Here is a 16,606-nt window from a genome sequence, read left to right as displayed (position 1 = left end):
CAAACAAGTTTTAATTAGCTCAATTGATTAACTCTTTTGTTGTCGAAAAAGAGATCTAGACAACTCTACTCTACTCTACTCTACTCTACTCTGCCTTGCTCCCTGTCCCTCCCCCTTTATCCAATCAGGCCATATAAGTTCTAGAAGTGAAGAAAAAAAAAGGGCACAAGTTTAATTAAACTTACGGGCATCATAAATACATACGTAACAAAATATCCCATAATCAAATATGGGTGGAGGGGTAAAGTTGTGAGTTCAAAGTCTCACTAAATGCATATGTAACTTATCATTAATAATAATATTAATAATCTAACCTACGAGTAGTAGACATCCATTAACTTAGCTAGTAACAACATGTGCATTCTTGGTGCAACTGCAATAATTAATAAATTTATTTTAGATGGTGCACTAAGGAACCAAAGTGCAAAACATGCTTATTACTTTCTTTTTTGAGAAGTTTAAAAAATGTTTATTACAATCCCCAAAGTAGGATGTGTACAGAAATAAAACTTGTTTACAAAATGGGGAGACGTAACATGATCTAGAGCTAGTACCTCATAGCTTTGAGGTATGAGATGTGGCTTTACTCAAGGCAACCGCTGTTTTTGAACCAGATGGACGTCCCAAATGCTTAGAGATAAAATCCCCAGCCAACATGAGCTCCCCAAGATTCACATTGGTTTTCACACCAAGTCCATGTAGCATGTAAACAACATCCTCAGTTGCAACATTTCCAGATGCACCCTTGGCATAAGGGCAACCCCCAAGACCAGAAACCGATGAATCCACTGTGCTGATCCCCATCTGTGAAACAATACAAATGAACAAAATTGCTTTAAGTTTCACGAAATAATCACATTTCAAATCATTTTGCAAGCATTTAGTGGTAAGTATGGAAATGTAGCCAACTGAAAATTGCAAGTTTATATTTTATATAAACTTGAGCCACGGCCAGGACAAACAACTTGGAGACTTGATAAATTTTTGGTCAACTAAACTAGGATGTGTGAGGTTGGCTGGAAGTCCACAAACTAGGATAAGCTAAAACAGGCCTTTACTCAATTAATTTGTAAGATTTTGAGCACAAAAAAAAGTAAAACTGTAACCACATGCACATGTGCACACACATATGTATTCATTAATAAGAAGATATGTCAAGAGGAAAACACCCGAGTACACAAGTAGTTCACAAGAAAGAACAACCTCTTACAAAACAAGATAACCACCTAAGAAGCACAGATAAGGCAAAAACCTCTCCATATCTACGAGCACGAACACAACTGCATGCATGTCCCTGGACTGTTGCAACACATAGATCAAGCCTTTCCTACCCTCAACGATCGGCTCTCTCCCTCTCTCAATTCCAGCCACAAAGATTAACCATCAGAGCACTCTTTCTCACTTGCTCTGCTGTGACTATGCTAAGCAGGTCAATTAAGGAGAACATCCACAAAGTCGAGCTCATGTCCCTCAAGCAGTAATGTGAGGACCTATGTTGCACGGATACGGACACGACACGGACACGGACATGGGAATACGGCAATTTTTGAAAAATAAGGACACGACACGGCGGGGACACGGCAGTTAAATAATTAATTAAATTTTATATTTAGGCATATTTTTTAATATTTTTAGACAAAATACATTTATGTTTAGAATTTAAATTATGTAAGAACTACAAATAAGTAAACTAACACCCAAAGTACTACAATAATACACAAAATCTTCAAGCACTTTCAGTATTCATTTTAGTAAAATCACCTACAATATTTAACTTTAATAAATAAATAAAACTATAGCAGGACACACAAAAACAAATTTATAAGTTATAACTAATATTAAAAAAATATATATAAAAGAAAATTTAAAAAAAAAAAAAAGGGACAGTGGCACACAGGCCATAGCAGCAGTTAAAAAAAAAAAAAAAACAAAACGTGTTATAAATAAGTAAGTAACAGTACGTTCAAATTAATATCGAAAAAAAAAAAAAAAAAAAAAAAAAAAAAAAAAAAAAAAACAGAGAGAGAACAGAGAAGAGATCGGTCCGTGCCGAGAGAGAGAGAGATCAGAAGGGACAAAGGACAGAGGGCACGGCGTCGACGTCGGAGCTCGCTGATTGGCCCAATCTAACTCCGGCGAGGGACAGAGGGCAGCGGCAGCGACAGAGGGAGGGTGGGTTGAGATGAACTTGAGATGTGGTTTCAACTTTCAATCTAAGAGACTCTAAACTTGCTATATTATTTTAGGGTTATCACAAAATCAATGGTATTGGTAAGTTCACCGGTCAAAATCTGTGATTTTTTTTTTCTTTTTTCACTGCTGGCGTGTAGGACGTGTCGGAACTGCGTCGGCGCCGTGTTGGAGAAGTGAAAAAAAAAAAAAAAAATTTGGAAAAGGGACACCGCCGGACACCGGAATTTGGCACGTCGTCCCCGTTCCGGTGTCCAACACGTGTCGGATGCGGACACGACGCCAAAAATGGCATGTCCGTGCAACCTAGGTGAGGACAGCCAGGAGAGAGACACTTTGCCTCACCAATTAGGAAAGGAAAAGCTCAAGGCCAAGGTTGCCAAGGTCCAAGTGCAAGGCCGTGGTATTCTTGAAGCTACTAGTTTCTTTATTTATTATTATTATTTTACTTTTTAAGTGTTTATTTTATCTATTCAGTTAGGAACTCTCTCAGCCTAAACATATTATTCTATTGTAACTTCTTTTTTCCCCAATGCTAAACCCAATATATCTGTTTTATTTTCAATGCTATTAACAAATTATTATACCTGTATTGAAGACTCGTCTTTTCTTTTAGTTTTAATGTTAATTAGAGTTTACTTGTATCCTAGTATATTTTAACTTGTCTTTTCTTACATGGCATTGAAAATGATGGCATAATAATATAATGAGCACCCAAACAATTGATTCTTATCATGCAGAAATGAAGATGCTATAAATGCTTACCTGTAGAGATACTAGAATATTTGACAGAGCTTGCCCATAAGTGTCATGAAAGTGGACAGCAAGCCTATCAACAGGGACAACATCCATAACAGCTTCAAGCATTGGAATAACAGTACCTGGAAAGATAAAGATATACACAAGGTAAAATAACAAAAATTTAAGTGTACTAGATAAAAAAATAGTAACACATGCAAGTTAACAGTAAATCAAACATGAACAGCTCGTAATAGTGCATACTTCAGTTCAAAATTTTTTTAACAAGTAAAAATGATAATTTTAATATTACATAAGATGGCTTAAAAAATACAAAGTATACATTATAATTGAAATGAGAGAAAAGCTGAAATCCGCAATAGATGAGGTATTGCTAGGACTCAACAATAATCTAGGTTGTGAAAAGAATACCAGTCGAACCATCAAGGTTTTCACTTTCTCAAAAGTGCCATGATTCCTTTCTCTCCACATTACCCACAGAAGATGTAGGGAGACCAGGTTCCAAACAAAACGACTATTCCTTTTTTCAAACAATTCATTCCAATTAGATAGAAGATCAACAACACTCCTTGGTAGAACCCCTTAAACCCCAAGAATGGAAAAGAAACATGGGTCCATATAGCATATGCAACATCACATTGCAACAGAATATGATCCACACTCTCGCCCTTGCACCTACACATGCAATACCAATCTACTAAAATGGTCCTTCTCTTAAAGAGAGTATCATGTCAAAATTTCCCCAATCTACCATCCATCTCTAAAGCATTGACACCAACACAACACAGGACATTACACAACATGACACAACATTCTTGAAAAACTAGGACACAATTGAGCAGCAAAACAGCAATTAATTAATTAAATTAAATTTATTTTAAGGAATATTTTAAAAAAATTAGGCATAAATTATGTTTATTTAGGTTTTTCAAAAGGAATAACAATAATCAATATGTTTGAAAACATATCTAAGGAAGGGGAGATTGGCCTCTCAGAGGCAGAGATTTGTGAGAGAGCTATGATAAGATCGGAAGTGGAAAATCTTCTCTCTATGGAAGAAATCTCTTGGAGACAAAAATCAAGGATGCTATGGCTTAAGGAAGGAGATAAAAATACTAAATTCTTCCATAAGGTGGCTAATTCCCGTAGAAGGTTTAATCATCTGAGTTTTGTGGAGGTGGACGGGGTGATTTATGAGGAGGAATCCGAGGTGGCTGCTCAGGTAGTAAATTTTTATAAAAATTTGTACCAGGAGTCAGAGGAGTGGAGGCCTTTTGTGGAAGGTTTGGAGTTTGATCAGCTTGATGGGTTGGAGAGGGGTTGGCTTGAAAGGAGGTTTGAGCAGGAGGAGATTCTTCTAGCCGTTAATGAGCTGGCTGGAGATAAAGCTCCAGGTCCTGATGGCTTCTCTATGGCTTTTTTCCACCATTGCTGGAGAGTGGTGGAAAGGGATGTTCTAGCAGTTTTTGAGAAATTTTATCAGCACAGTAAGTTTGAGAGATCTTTGAACGCTACCTTTATAGCTCTTATCCCCAAGAAAATTGATGCTTCTAATATTAGAGATTTCCGACCTATCAGCTTGGTGGGGAGCTTGTATAAGATCTTGTCTAAGGTTTTCGCAAACCGAATGAAACGGGTCTTAGATCAATTAATTTCTGAGTCTCAGAATAGTTTTGTGGGAGGCAGACAGATTCTTGACTCAGTTCTTATTGCTAATGAGTGTGTTGATATCGTGTGAAGAGTAAGATCCCGGGGGTTATTTGTAAGCTAGACATTGAGAAAGCTTACGATCATGTGAATTGGGAGGCTCTTCTAGATCTTTTAAAGAGAATGGGCTTTGGGGAGAAGTGGTGTAGTTGGATTCGCACTTGTATTTCAACTGTCCAGTTCTCTATTTTGATTAATAGGGCACCAGCTGACTTTTTTGGGAGCGCGAGGGGCCTAAGACAAGGGGATCCGCTATCTCCTATGTTGTTTTTAGTTATGATGGAGGTCTTAAGTAGGATGATGAAAAGAGTTGAAGGTGCTGGCTTGATCAGGGGTTTTCAGGCTATAGGCAGACGAGGTGTAGGGGAGTGTGTCTCGCATCTTTTGTTTGCGGATGATACTATCCTTTTCTGTGATGCGGATGTGGAGCAGATCCTTCATGTGCGTATGCTTCTACTTTGTTTCCAGGCTGTCACAGGTTTGAAGGTTAATGTCTTAAAGAGCGAGTTGGTTCCTGTAGGGGAGATTAACAATATTCATGCCTTGGCAGAGATCCTGGGTTGCCGGATTGGGTCTTTGCCTATGACCTATCTTGGTATGCCGTTGGGGGCTGCCTATAAGTCCCCTTCTATTTGGAATCCTATTTTGGAAAAAATTAGTCGGAAGTTGGCCGAGTGGAAGAAGTTGTATTTGTCAAAAGGTGGTAGACTGACCCTGATTAAGAGTACGCTTTCCAACCTTCCTACTTACTTTTTATCCCTTTTTACCATCCCTTCGCATGTGGCTAATAAGATTGAGAAGATTCAGAGGGACTTCTTGTGGGGGGATTCCAAGCTTCATTTGGTGGGATGGGATAAGGTGTGTGCTCTTAAGGTTAATGGTGGTTTGGGTATAAGGAAGTTAACTACGTTTAACAAAGCTTTACTAGGAAAATGGCTATGGCGGTTTGGGGTTGAGGAGACTCGTCTTTGGAGGAGGGTAGTGGTTCTGAAGTTTGGGGAAGAGTGGGGGGGTTGGTCTTCCAAACTGGGCAGGGGTGTTCATGGGTGTGGCTTATGGAGAAGTATCCGAAAAGGATGGGAGGTGTTTAGCAAACACATCCGGTTTGAGGTAGGGGTGGGGGATAGAGTGAAGTTTTGGACGGACCAGTGGTATGGGGACTCACCACTCCATCTTTCTTTCCCGGTAGTGTACGGGATTGCTTCTAATAGAGAGGCTTCGGTGGCCTCGTCTCTTGAACGTTTGGGGACCGAGGCTCGGAGAAGTTGGAAGGTTCTTTTACTTAGAAATCCAAATGATTGGGAGACGGGTGTGGTGGATGATTTCCTTCAAACCATGGGTTCTAACTTACCTCAATCTGAGCAAGGAGACCGCATGGTTTGGAAATTGACGAAGAAAGGGGTTTTTGATATCCGCTCGTTCTACAATAAGCTCCGAAGCTCCCTGCCTATTACCTTTCCTTGGAAAGGTATTTGGAAGGCTAAGGCTCCTACTCACGTCTCCTTCTTTGTTTGGACTGCGGCTTGGGAGAAGATTCTTACAGGGGATATTTTGCGGTATAGAGGATTCGATTTTGTAGATTGGTGCATTTTGTGCCGTTGTAATGGGGAGTCGGTGAGTCATTTGCTTCTCCATTGTGACAAAGCTTATCTGTTGTGGAGCATGGTTTTTAGATCCTTTGGGATTTCTTGGGTTTTGCCAAGATCGGTTGCAGATATGCTTTTAGGTTGGTGGAATTGGTTTGGAAAGCACTCTTCTGGCGTTTGGAATCTAGCTCCGTTGTGCCTAATGTGGTGTATTTGGAGGGAGCGTAATTGGCGTACTTTCGAGGATAGGGACAAGTCTGATGACCAGTTGCTCGCTTACTTTAGTGGCTCTCTTTTTGATTGGTCTAGGGCTTGGGGATTCACCTTTAGTAATTCTATCCCTATGTTCCTTAGTTCTCTTCTCTGTAATTAATTTGCTATTTGTTGTCTCCGTTTTTTTTTTCTTTTCTTTTCTCCTCTCTTTTGTTTGTTTCCTTCTCTGTATTCTCTGTTCTGCCTTGTGTTTTCATGAGGTAGCTTTTAATATATATCTTTCTTACTTATCAAAAAAAAAAACTACATTTATATTACTATAGGTACTCATTTTACCTATAAATAATTCCATTTAAATAATAAATAAAATTTTGCAAGTAAAAATTCTGCATAGTTAAATTATATTGTGCATTATATAATTTTTTTTTTTTTATTTTAAATCAGAATCATTTCATAAAAAACCAAATCTAGCCAAGGTTCAGATTGAAGAAATGATAACAAACCAGTTCTGAAAATTTTAACAAGAAAGAAAAAAAGGGATTGGGAGATTTATGAAGAATCAAAGAATAGAGAAAGTAAAATAGAAATGTAGGGGCTCAAAGTAACTTCCAAAATCAATAGTATAGGAAAGCACCCTTTATGATTTCTAACGGAGGAAGTACTCACAAGCTTCTAGGTTGAAATGACACACAAGTTACTAGGTCATGTATCTCATTAGATACTAGATTGCATAAAAGAGCAGATTTAAATCAATGTAGCAGCCGCCACAAAGATTTCTTGATGAAGAAACACTAGTGGCTAAGCTACTTGTGAGTTGCTTCCTAGACTTAGAATTAAATTTACTTTGTCCTTGTAGCTTAGTGGCATTGTGTCTGGCCTCTCTTATAAGGAGAACTAGGCTTCAAATCCCCCCTCCCCTAATTGTTGTAATAATTATTCAAAATAATAATAATTAAATTTACTTCGCACTGCATCTCAGCTATCAATCTGATTCAAAAGGGCAGCCAGAAAATCAGGACATCCAAGGATGCTGCGTTCTGCATTGGCTGGTCAGCCTTGTAGACCCCTAGATGGCTGCCTGAATTGGTGCAATCCATTGCAATGATAAGATTATCATGTCATAAGAAAATGCATTTGATGGCCTTCCTTCAGCCTAATGGTTCACAAATTTTATCTCCAACCTAATTATGACATCAACATTCTCAAAAGAAAAACATTGACTATTTGCCAATGGAATTAGGGTCAAATGGATCTACCATCTCGCATAAGTAGGAGTGGTGGGTTAGGTCTCATGTTAAAGTTCCATGGATGCGTGAGTTGTTTACCAATCAAAGAAAGAAAAAAAAAAATTAAAACACAGATTTTTTGAGTTTCCTTCAGCCTAATGGGTCGTATTATTTATCTCAATCTAATTCCTTGAAGCAAAGAGGTGCAAAACGGCCCAAAATTCAAGTGCATGATGACATTCTCAAGTTTTTGATGTTTTCATTCTTTGTGCCACCTCCCTTCATAGATATCATTCAATTCTCAGCAGTATGTGGTCTCTAAAGAAATCCTTTTGAAGGAGGTGCTGCACCAGCTTGCAATTCAAGTTCATGGTTATGTTCTTAAGTTCTTAATGTCTTTTGCTCTCCATCCCTCTTCCCCACATCATTGATTTTCAGATCTACTGTACACAACAGCCATAGCAACCCATTTCACATACAGTTACTTCAAGGGTGTAGGCTTAGGGTTCAATCAGTAACAAATAGTAATTTGTGGGCTAGGAGCTTTTTGTTTATCTGTATAAATTTGTTGGTTAATGGTTATCTTAGCCTTTCACAGGAAAAAATGCAAATCAGAAATACTAGTCCGAAACTAGAACCCTGATACGGGCAACAAAACAATATAAAATGATAAAATAGAATGCGGTTTTAAAGATTACCAGGGGTACCAACACCAATTGTATCGCCAAGGGAAATTTCAGAGCAACCCATGTCATAGAGCTCTTTAGCCACATATGCTACTTTAACTGGAGGTACAACTCCTTCCACTGGACACCCCACAACACATGATATGTATCTAACAAGATAAGAAAGTATGAAATTTGTCACATTATTAGCAAAAAATTGGTTTTTAAATTCCTTGAGAGAGAGAGAGAGAGAGAGAGAGAGAGAAAGTAAAGAAACAAAAACCAGACAGCACATAATTCTAACATTAAAAAGTACTTATCAAAAAAATTCTGCCATTAAAAAGTGATTTTGAAAGTTAATAATTAGTCCATAGACAATGCTAGATCCAGTTAGTGAAATCAAACTGTAAAAAATGACAGAATCATGGTTCTACTAACAAAAAACAAAAGATCTATTAGCAGAACTTCTGCAGACATTTTTAAATCAGTAAGGACAGTCTCAGACAGATGGACATACTCACACCTAAGCCACACTGCAATAGTTCTTTTTTTTTTTTTTTTGACAGTTGTTTAAATCTGTGAACTGTATGTCATTGAATGCAGTCATTTAAAAAATTTCACCTCCAATTGTAAATATTTCAGATCACCACTTTGCTGAAATTATGCGTTAGGCTCAAAAAAGGAAAGTGGTGAAGTGTTATTTTTATTATTATTAGTAAGTTACACAACTGACCCTCCATCCATTATTATGGGAGAAGAAAGTACGTTGAACTATGACTCATTCACAAAGTGGTGAAGTGAGAACCATGAAAGCTCTTTAACCATGTTATGTGCAGTATTCATAATATAAACAAGATTTTTTGGCTGGTTGGCTTCTACTTGTTCTTGTTAATTTTGGATCAGAAGGCAATGTTGCCTGGAGACTTTACTGAGATTACTGGACCAATGATTCTGCACAAAGGTCTGAGATTTAGGATGAGTAATCCCTTCTCTATTTTTCAATTAAATTATCCTTATCTGTAAGAGAGAGAGAGAGAGAGATTTAGGATGAGTAAGTTGAGTTTGATGTTATCAAAATTTTTTCACAATATGAGTTTGTGAGCAAATAAGGAGCTCTAATAGTATTACTCTACAGACTACAGCAGCCTCAAAGATGTTCTCTTCTATATGTATTTTTTTCCAAATTTTAAAGATATTTCTCTATGCAATCAACAAAGCCATTTGAATGGGAAACTTTTTCTGGGCCTCCAAGTCAGTATGAATTTGTGATATATTTCAATCATTCTTAAGTCCAAATCCATAAAATGCTGAAACACTTTTTAATTGTTGAACGTGATATCCAAACGTTGAAAGATTAAGATCCAGGCCGATTAATGATAAAGCTAACTGAAAGGCAATAATATAAAACTAAAAATAATATATATATATATATATATATATAATTATGTGCATTTTACATTCATATGGAAAAGAAATATGCACCAAAAGACTCAGACACTTTAGGCTCTCACCATCTGGTCAGCCAGATCAAACATTCTCCCTCCATTAGGTGCCAATAACTTGCAATACTTTTACAGGAATCTAACCTCTTCTGATACTTCAATACTCGGGACATTTATGGGAGCCACTTCTTAGGGGTTCAAATCTCTTTACGACAACAACATAAATAAAGCCTTAGTCCCAAAAATTTTGGGGCCGCCTATGGATCCTCGACAAATTAGTTGGGGTTGACCACATGTATTATTTTCCTCTATTCTATTCTACCTGAAGTCATACCAAAAAAAGAAAGTACAAAGAAACCAGGGGGGTTGGAAGAATATTTTTGCTTATTTCTCAGGTTTTAACTTTTTCACTGACCTAATACTGGAACACTAGAAGATCTAAGGGTAGTAGGGTACCCAAAAAACAGAAACAAAACTTTCTGAAGATATTAGTTAACAAGAGTCAGAAAATATACCCACGAACAGGAATTGAGACCTTTCTAGCAGCAAGAGTGACGTCAGAGTACCGAGTGAGACTATCTTTGATGCTACAGTTAATATTTGACTTTGAGAAAGCCTCAGATGCTGAGGCAAAAATGGCTACTTCCTTGGCTCCAGCAGCAACAGCTGCTTCAAAACCCTAGAAGAAAGAAAAATATGGAATAATTTCCTCCATACATATTCTAGATTAATTTATAATTGTATGTTTCTCTACCAAAGAAACCTTACTTTAAGATTAGGAGTTAATACTGGAAATCTGGCAGCTTCAACATTTCGAATTGCTTCCATTACATCCTTTGCATCTGCTAGCTAAGTCAAGAATAAAGAAGTTCAAAAAGGCAGCATTTTAGTCTGTATAGAAGGATTGCCCCCTTCAAAAATTGAATGAAATTTATGAATGCATAAGTCCATACAACAAATCTATATGTACAATTACAGAAACCACAACTTTACATTCAATGAAAATGTTTTATTTAAAGATGCTTCTTTTTTTTTTCTTTTTTCTTTTTTTTGGCTAACGATTATTTAAAGATGCTGTAAAGTATTCAAAGAAGATAACACTAAACAGATACAATCATGGTGAAATATAGTATAGTAGAAGAAATAACAAAAAAATGACTTTCGAGCCAAAGAAAAAATTATTAACCCTATGATTTTAAGACATTTTTTATTTTATTTCTACTAATGTGGCACACATTTGTAGACATATGTGAACTCAGCAGCGTAAAATTTAAGCCAGTGATTGTAGTACCATGAAATTTAAGGAAGTGATTGTATTAACAGAAGCAAACAAGTAAAAGATTATTAAAAACAAATGGTGGAGAGAGAGAGATTATATTATATCATCCTTAATAGTTTTCTTACTAGCCCTGCTTAAGTAGGGCTTCATCTTTCACTATAACAAACTACTTGAACCCAAATCCTTTTTGCAGCCCAGATGTCTCTTTAGGACCTTCATTAGCAACATTACAATCCCACTTAGTTGGTGCTACAGTCAGCCCTAGGGCCACACAACAAGATAAACTCAGTTGACCTTTTTTCGGTTATTAAATTTTTGCTACCCTGCATCATTCAGGATGCATCCCTCTATTGCGTTTCCATTTGCACACAATTTTTTTATTTGTTCGCTCTCACAAAATGGGCAAGCTAGGCATAGAGTCATAAAAAAAAAATAAATAAATAAACTCTTTCCAATAGGATAAATAAGAAAATGGCAGTAGCAGCTGCAACAAGAGCTGAATATGCAACAATTCAAGGGCACATAACTAGATGGAAGTTAAGTTGTTACTCATATGGTTAAATCATATAACAATAAGCCTAGTTCTGATATCAGCATTCAATGATTAGAAAACTCAGCTTTCAAGTATCATGATAGGCCTATATTAATAAGGCAATTCAATCATCGTTAACTGCACAGCCTCTCACCCAACTAGAAATATCCTAGTTTGTCAAGGTGTGTAGGGAATACAAGGAATGCTAAAGTTTTGCTAGGTAAAAGGTTATGGCAATTTACCACAGAGAAAGATGCTCTCTGGAGAAAGGCAGAGGAGTGTAAATATGGTAGTGAATGGGGTGGGTGGTGTTCAAAGAAGGGTAGGGGAGGGTATGGTGCTCGTATGTGGAAGTATATTCGATTGGGGTGGATTCTCTTTTCCGGGTGTATTGAGAAAATTTCTCAAGTGGGAATGGAGCTAATGCTTGATTTTGAGTTTATTGGTGGTGTCAGAATGGTGCTCTGAAAGATGCCTTCCCTAAATAGTATCGTATTGCTCAGAATAGTGAGGCTGCTGTGGAGGACTACATGAATTGGAACAATGGATCAATGCACTGGAATATCACCTTTGCAAGAGCTTTTCATGATTGGGAGATAAATATATTGACTGCTTTTATAGAAACCATTTATTCAGCAAAAATTAGAAGGGATGTAAATGACCAAAATTGTTGGAGACCTATAAGAGTGGGATATTTGAGGTGAAATCATTTTATTAGGTGCTTTATACTGGGGATGTACATTTTTTTCCCCAAGAAGAGCATTTGGAATGCAAAAGTTCATATTAAGGTAGCATTCTTTACATGGACCACTGCTTTGGGGCAAATTCCTACATTGGATAATTTACACCGTCTGGTGTCAAATGTGTAAGAAGAACAGGGAGAGTGGTGATCGCTTATTGCTACACTATGAGCATGCTAGAGAGTTATGGTCACTAGTGTTCTGCTTGTTCAGGGTGCAGTGGATCTTCACAGAGTTCTTGATTTACTGGCATGCTGAAAAAGGAGTTTTGCTAAACATGGCAAGGTTGATATTTGGAATTCTATTTGTTTGTGTCTTGTGTGGACTATTTGGAGGGAGCATAATAAAGTGCTTGAAGGTTTGGAAAGGACCACAACAAAGCTGAAGTTGATCCTTCTATGAGTTTGTTCGACTAGATGGCAGTGTTACCATGCCATACTTACTCTACCTTGTTAGATTTTATTGATTGCTGTAACTTTTCTTGATGTTGTAAACCTTCTGTAGTGGGTGGTATTAGGTTTTCTTTAATAAATTTTCTTTACTTACACAAAAAAATAAATAAATAAAAATTTCTAACAAACATCAAACATATCAAAATGCATAAGATGCCAAGCCTCAACAACAAACACTATAAAGACTCATAATTTTTTTTTTTTTTTTAAATCTGTATAAATGAGAAAATTTGAATTTTTAAAAGACTACAAAGAACAAAAAGGAAATGACCTTCTAACATATTTTCCTAGAATAAGGAGACCAATCAACCTGTATTTATGAGAGCAGAGAGATGAAGGAACAATCAAAGTATAAATCCTGAGCAAAGAAGTCCACAACAAGGCAGATTATCTCTTATAGACAACAAAATCCATGTTTACCTGTGGTACCCATTTTGGTGAAACAAAACTCGTGGCCTCAACAACAGGCAACCCTGAAGAAACAAGCATTTTTATCAACTCAACCTTTACAGCAGTGGGTACAATGTTGTTCTCATTTTGCAATCCATCCCTTGGACCAACCTCCACTATCTTCACAAATCCTGGAATACTTCTAAGAAACTGCAGTGTCGTACAGAGTATTAGAAAATAAAACCTCCATAACAACCATAATGAAATTTCTAAAATGAAATGTAGAAATAGACATATTATTACTATACGATATTCTAAAAACAACAAATCATGCCAAGATTAAAGGCTAGAGAAGTACACTCTCAAGATAAACTTGGTAAAGTATCCTATTCATTGTTAAAGGACTTGAAAAAAGGATCCTACAATTAGAGAACATGTGAAACCTATTACTCCTGCCCTCCATAGCTCACAACAAAATTTCTAATTACAATACAAAGAGATAACAAAGTCTATAAAAGATCCATTTACCTTATTTGAGAACTCCACTGTGCTATAAGGACGATTTACAGAACACATAGCACTATGAGCATTACCAAGTGCCTGATAATTCCCACCAACGCTTGCAAGCACCCCATTTATCATATCTCTCCGATAGACATTACTTGTTTGTTTTATCTGTAAGAATGCCTCTCTTGTGTACTCATGACTAAAAGAAAAAAAAGGGAACTAAAATTCTTGGTTATTTTGTTAAGAATGAATTATCAAACAAAGTACAGCACTAGAGGAAAACCTCTTGAGTGTATCAGCTCCAACCGTTGAGTGATTGGTAACACCATGTGGTTTCTCCAAAATTGGCATGACTGGCACAACCCTATCAACCAAGAATTTGCTATTCCGCGAAAACCTATCCAAACCCCTTGCCGCTAGCATTGCATCAACAGCCTAAAATGACTTTGTATGACTCTAGTTCCTCTGATTGCAAAAGGGAGAAAAAGATGCCTTATCAATGATCACTAAAATCATAATTCAAGAACCTAAGAATTATCACAGCTTGAAAAGGCTTCTGAGACCATAGTTTAGAGCAAATTTGATTTTCATTCTTGCCCAGTTGTCATTTTATCTTTCAATACAATTTATGAACAATCTGAGGAAATATTATTCAATGAATCAATAAAAGCAATGAAACATCTATGACAAATCAGCAATAGAGCATCAAAATTTTAAAACCCATAAGGAAGGAAGTAATCAAACAAAATTATAATATTGTAGAAACTAATGATAAAACTTGAACAAAAGGGTCGATGACTTGCATGGGTCAGAAGCATCTAATCAACCAAGTTCAATCATGAAGAAGCATTTCATCGAACACCTTGTGTGCATGACTCAAAAATTTTCAAATTTCGTACAAATAAAACTCAAAATTATTCAAATTCAGAGCACACGTTTTTACAAACAAAATTGGAAATAGAAAGAGCTTACCTTGGGAACCCAGAGGTTTCCAATGGCAATGAGGAAAGCCCGAGTGGCAATGATAGCGTTTGGAGAGGGTATTTTCGTAAAACTAAGTGTCTAGAATATGGGCAAAAAAGAAAAGAAAAGAAAAAAAAATTTGGACCATTTCTCGATTTATGCGTGTCATCCTTGCGCAGGGGCCATGCTAATCTTCTCTGTATCGTTCCAATTTTATCGGATGTTCCCGAAGGGACACTAGTCATTTGCTGCGTGTTGTATATAAATGCTATCATTTTACTGTTTCTTTGCGATGTGGGACTGGGGCACTGACCACTTCTAAAGTTAAAACAGATGCTATGGCCTGGCCCAAACTTACTAATCCACCTTCTCATCCTTGTGGGCTTTCTTTGGAGAGTAGTGAATTCACTACAAATTCCTTTCTTTTTTTTTAAATGATGAAACTCATGGTTTCAAACCCCCCAACCCAAAAAAAAAAAAAAAAAGACATATAATATTATTTCTGGAAAATAGAGTAAATGAAAAAAATAGATGAACCAGAAATAAACCCATTTAATTTTAAAATTATAATACATGCATGAAACAAATTAATATATTAAATACAAAAAAAAAAAATTCGAATTTAAATACAGTTTACTACCTTTGTTTATGATAACTACGTCAAGCTCAAGAACCCAAGATATGAAAATAAAACGTCAAATATTTGGTAACATGCAGATATATGATTAATTTTAGAAGAAATATGAATTCAATTGCTTAAATCGACAACTTAAAAGATAAATATTTATAATATTTAAAATAATAAATGAGAGAAAGCAATTGAGTTCAGAGCATTCAAATTTGGAATTATAAATAAATATCTTTTTTATACTCTAAAATGCTACTTTATCTACTTTAACAACTCCTTTAACAATATACCAAACATCTTATTTCTTATTTTTACATACAACCCTATAAAATAATATAAACCATAAAAAAAATAATATAAAAAAAATAAAAACTATTCATCTCTCTCTCCCCTCTTCCTCTATGTCTCTCTCTCTCCACAACAACCAAAAACACTAACCACCCACAACTAAAACACCAGCCACCACTAAAACACCAAATAACCAACCACCACACTAAAATCCCAAATCTAAACCCATATTAGCTAGCCAAACCCAAAGGTCCCAAACCCAAACCAAAATCACACCCACCAAACAAATCACAACCAAACCACTTAACCAATTGCCACCGCCACCACAGTATCGCTGATCTATTACCACCCAAAATCGTGAGATTGAGAAAGAGTTAGGAATGAGAGAAAGAGATCTAAGAGAGTACAAAGAGTTGGAGAGTGAGAGGGAAAGGGTGAGAGAAGAGAGAGAGTCCAAAAATGAGAAGAGATAGAAGATAGAAGAGAGAGAGTTTGAAAGTGATAGGGGTATTTTTGACAAAAGTAATTGATTTATAAGCAGAAGTTTAGGAAAGCAGACGACCTCTATGAGACTGTCGGCTTCACAAAAAGATGACGGAGGCTTTGGAAAGACTATAATAGAGGTGATGTACCCTTAATAAACCGACAGTACTTTCAATGGATGACGCCACCGCAAAAGCCGACAGATACATCTCCCCCACAAACCGACGAGAGAACCTGAAGCGACGAGTGACCATAAGGCCAATGGAGTGGAGAAGCTAACGAGTCCTACGTGGCCTTACTTTGCCCTCACGAATACTCATGTATGGAAATATCTTGCACATCACGCACAAAGACACTATCACGTTCCCGTATCTTCCCCATATGGAAAGACACCCTAGAATCTCAGAAACCCTAATATCAGATCCCCTCTACAAGGAAAGATCCCTACTTTTGAGGGATCTTGGTTCACTACTCGCCACTATATAAGCACTAGACCTCCTCTTTTCTCAATTACGCAGAAAATCCCTAACTCTCTTACTATAGAGTTTTTAGAGAT

At 36.7% G+C, this 16,606-nt stretch overlaps 1 protein-coding gene and 1 non-coding gene across 2 annotated transcripts; both read right to left on the bottom strand.

Moving 5' to 3' along the window:
* Positions 1-364: 364 nt before the first annotated feature.
* On the bottom strand, positions 365-14,883 carry LOC115953333 (hydroxymethylglutaryl-CoA lyase, mitochondrial-like). Its single transcript, XM_031070941.1, has 9 exons — positions 14,661-14,883; positions 13,972-14,153; positions 13,710-13,887; positions 13,212-13,391; positions 10,557-10,637; positions 10,304-10,467; positions 8,380-8,516; positions 2,956-3,071; positions 365-804 (listed from the first exon to the last, which is right to left on the bottom strand). Exons 2-9 carry the CDS (start codon positions 14,109-14,111, stop codon positions 556-558), a joined length of 1,245 nt encoding a protein of 414 aa, XP_030926801.1. The 5' UTR covers positions 14,112-14,153; positions 14,661-14,883; the 3' UTR covers positions 365-555.
* On the bottom strand, positions 14,785-14,887 carry LOC115954339. The gene has a single exon (XR_004083884.1). It is a non-coding gene; the product is annotated as a U6 spliceosomal RNA (small nuclear RNA).
* Between the last annotated feature and the right edge of the window lie 1,719 nt (positions 14,888-16,606).

This window comes from Quercus lobata, chromosome 7 (assembly GCF_001633185.2).
Source record: "Quercus lobata isolate SW786 chromosome 7, ValleyOak3.0 Primary Assembly, whole genome shotgun sequence".
Lineage (NCBI taxonomy): Eukaryota > Viridiplantae > Streptophyta > Magnoliopsida > Fagales > Fagaceae > Quercus > Quercus lobata.
The sequence above is the reverse complement of the archived record's forward strand: the minus strand, read 5'-3'. Positions and strand labels throughout refer to the sequence as shown.

What these genes read in the sequence shown, in the direction of transcription:
- LOC115953333 (XM_031070941.1), bottom strand. Translation starts at nt 14,111, where the DNA reads ATGCTAGCGGCAAGGGGTTTGGATAGGTTTTCGCGGAATAGCAAATTC. An exon ending in GGAGCTGATACACTCAAGAG is followed by an intron (nt 13,888 to 13,971) that starts GTTTTCCTCTAG and finishes TTTTTCTTTTAG; the next exon opens with TCATGAGTACACAAGAGAGG. An exon ending in CACCAAAATGGGTACCACAG is followed by an intron (nt 10,638 to 13,211) that starts GTAAACATGGAT and finishes TTCTTGACTTAG; the next exon opens with CTAGCAGATGCAAAGGATGT.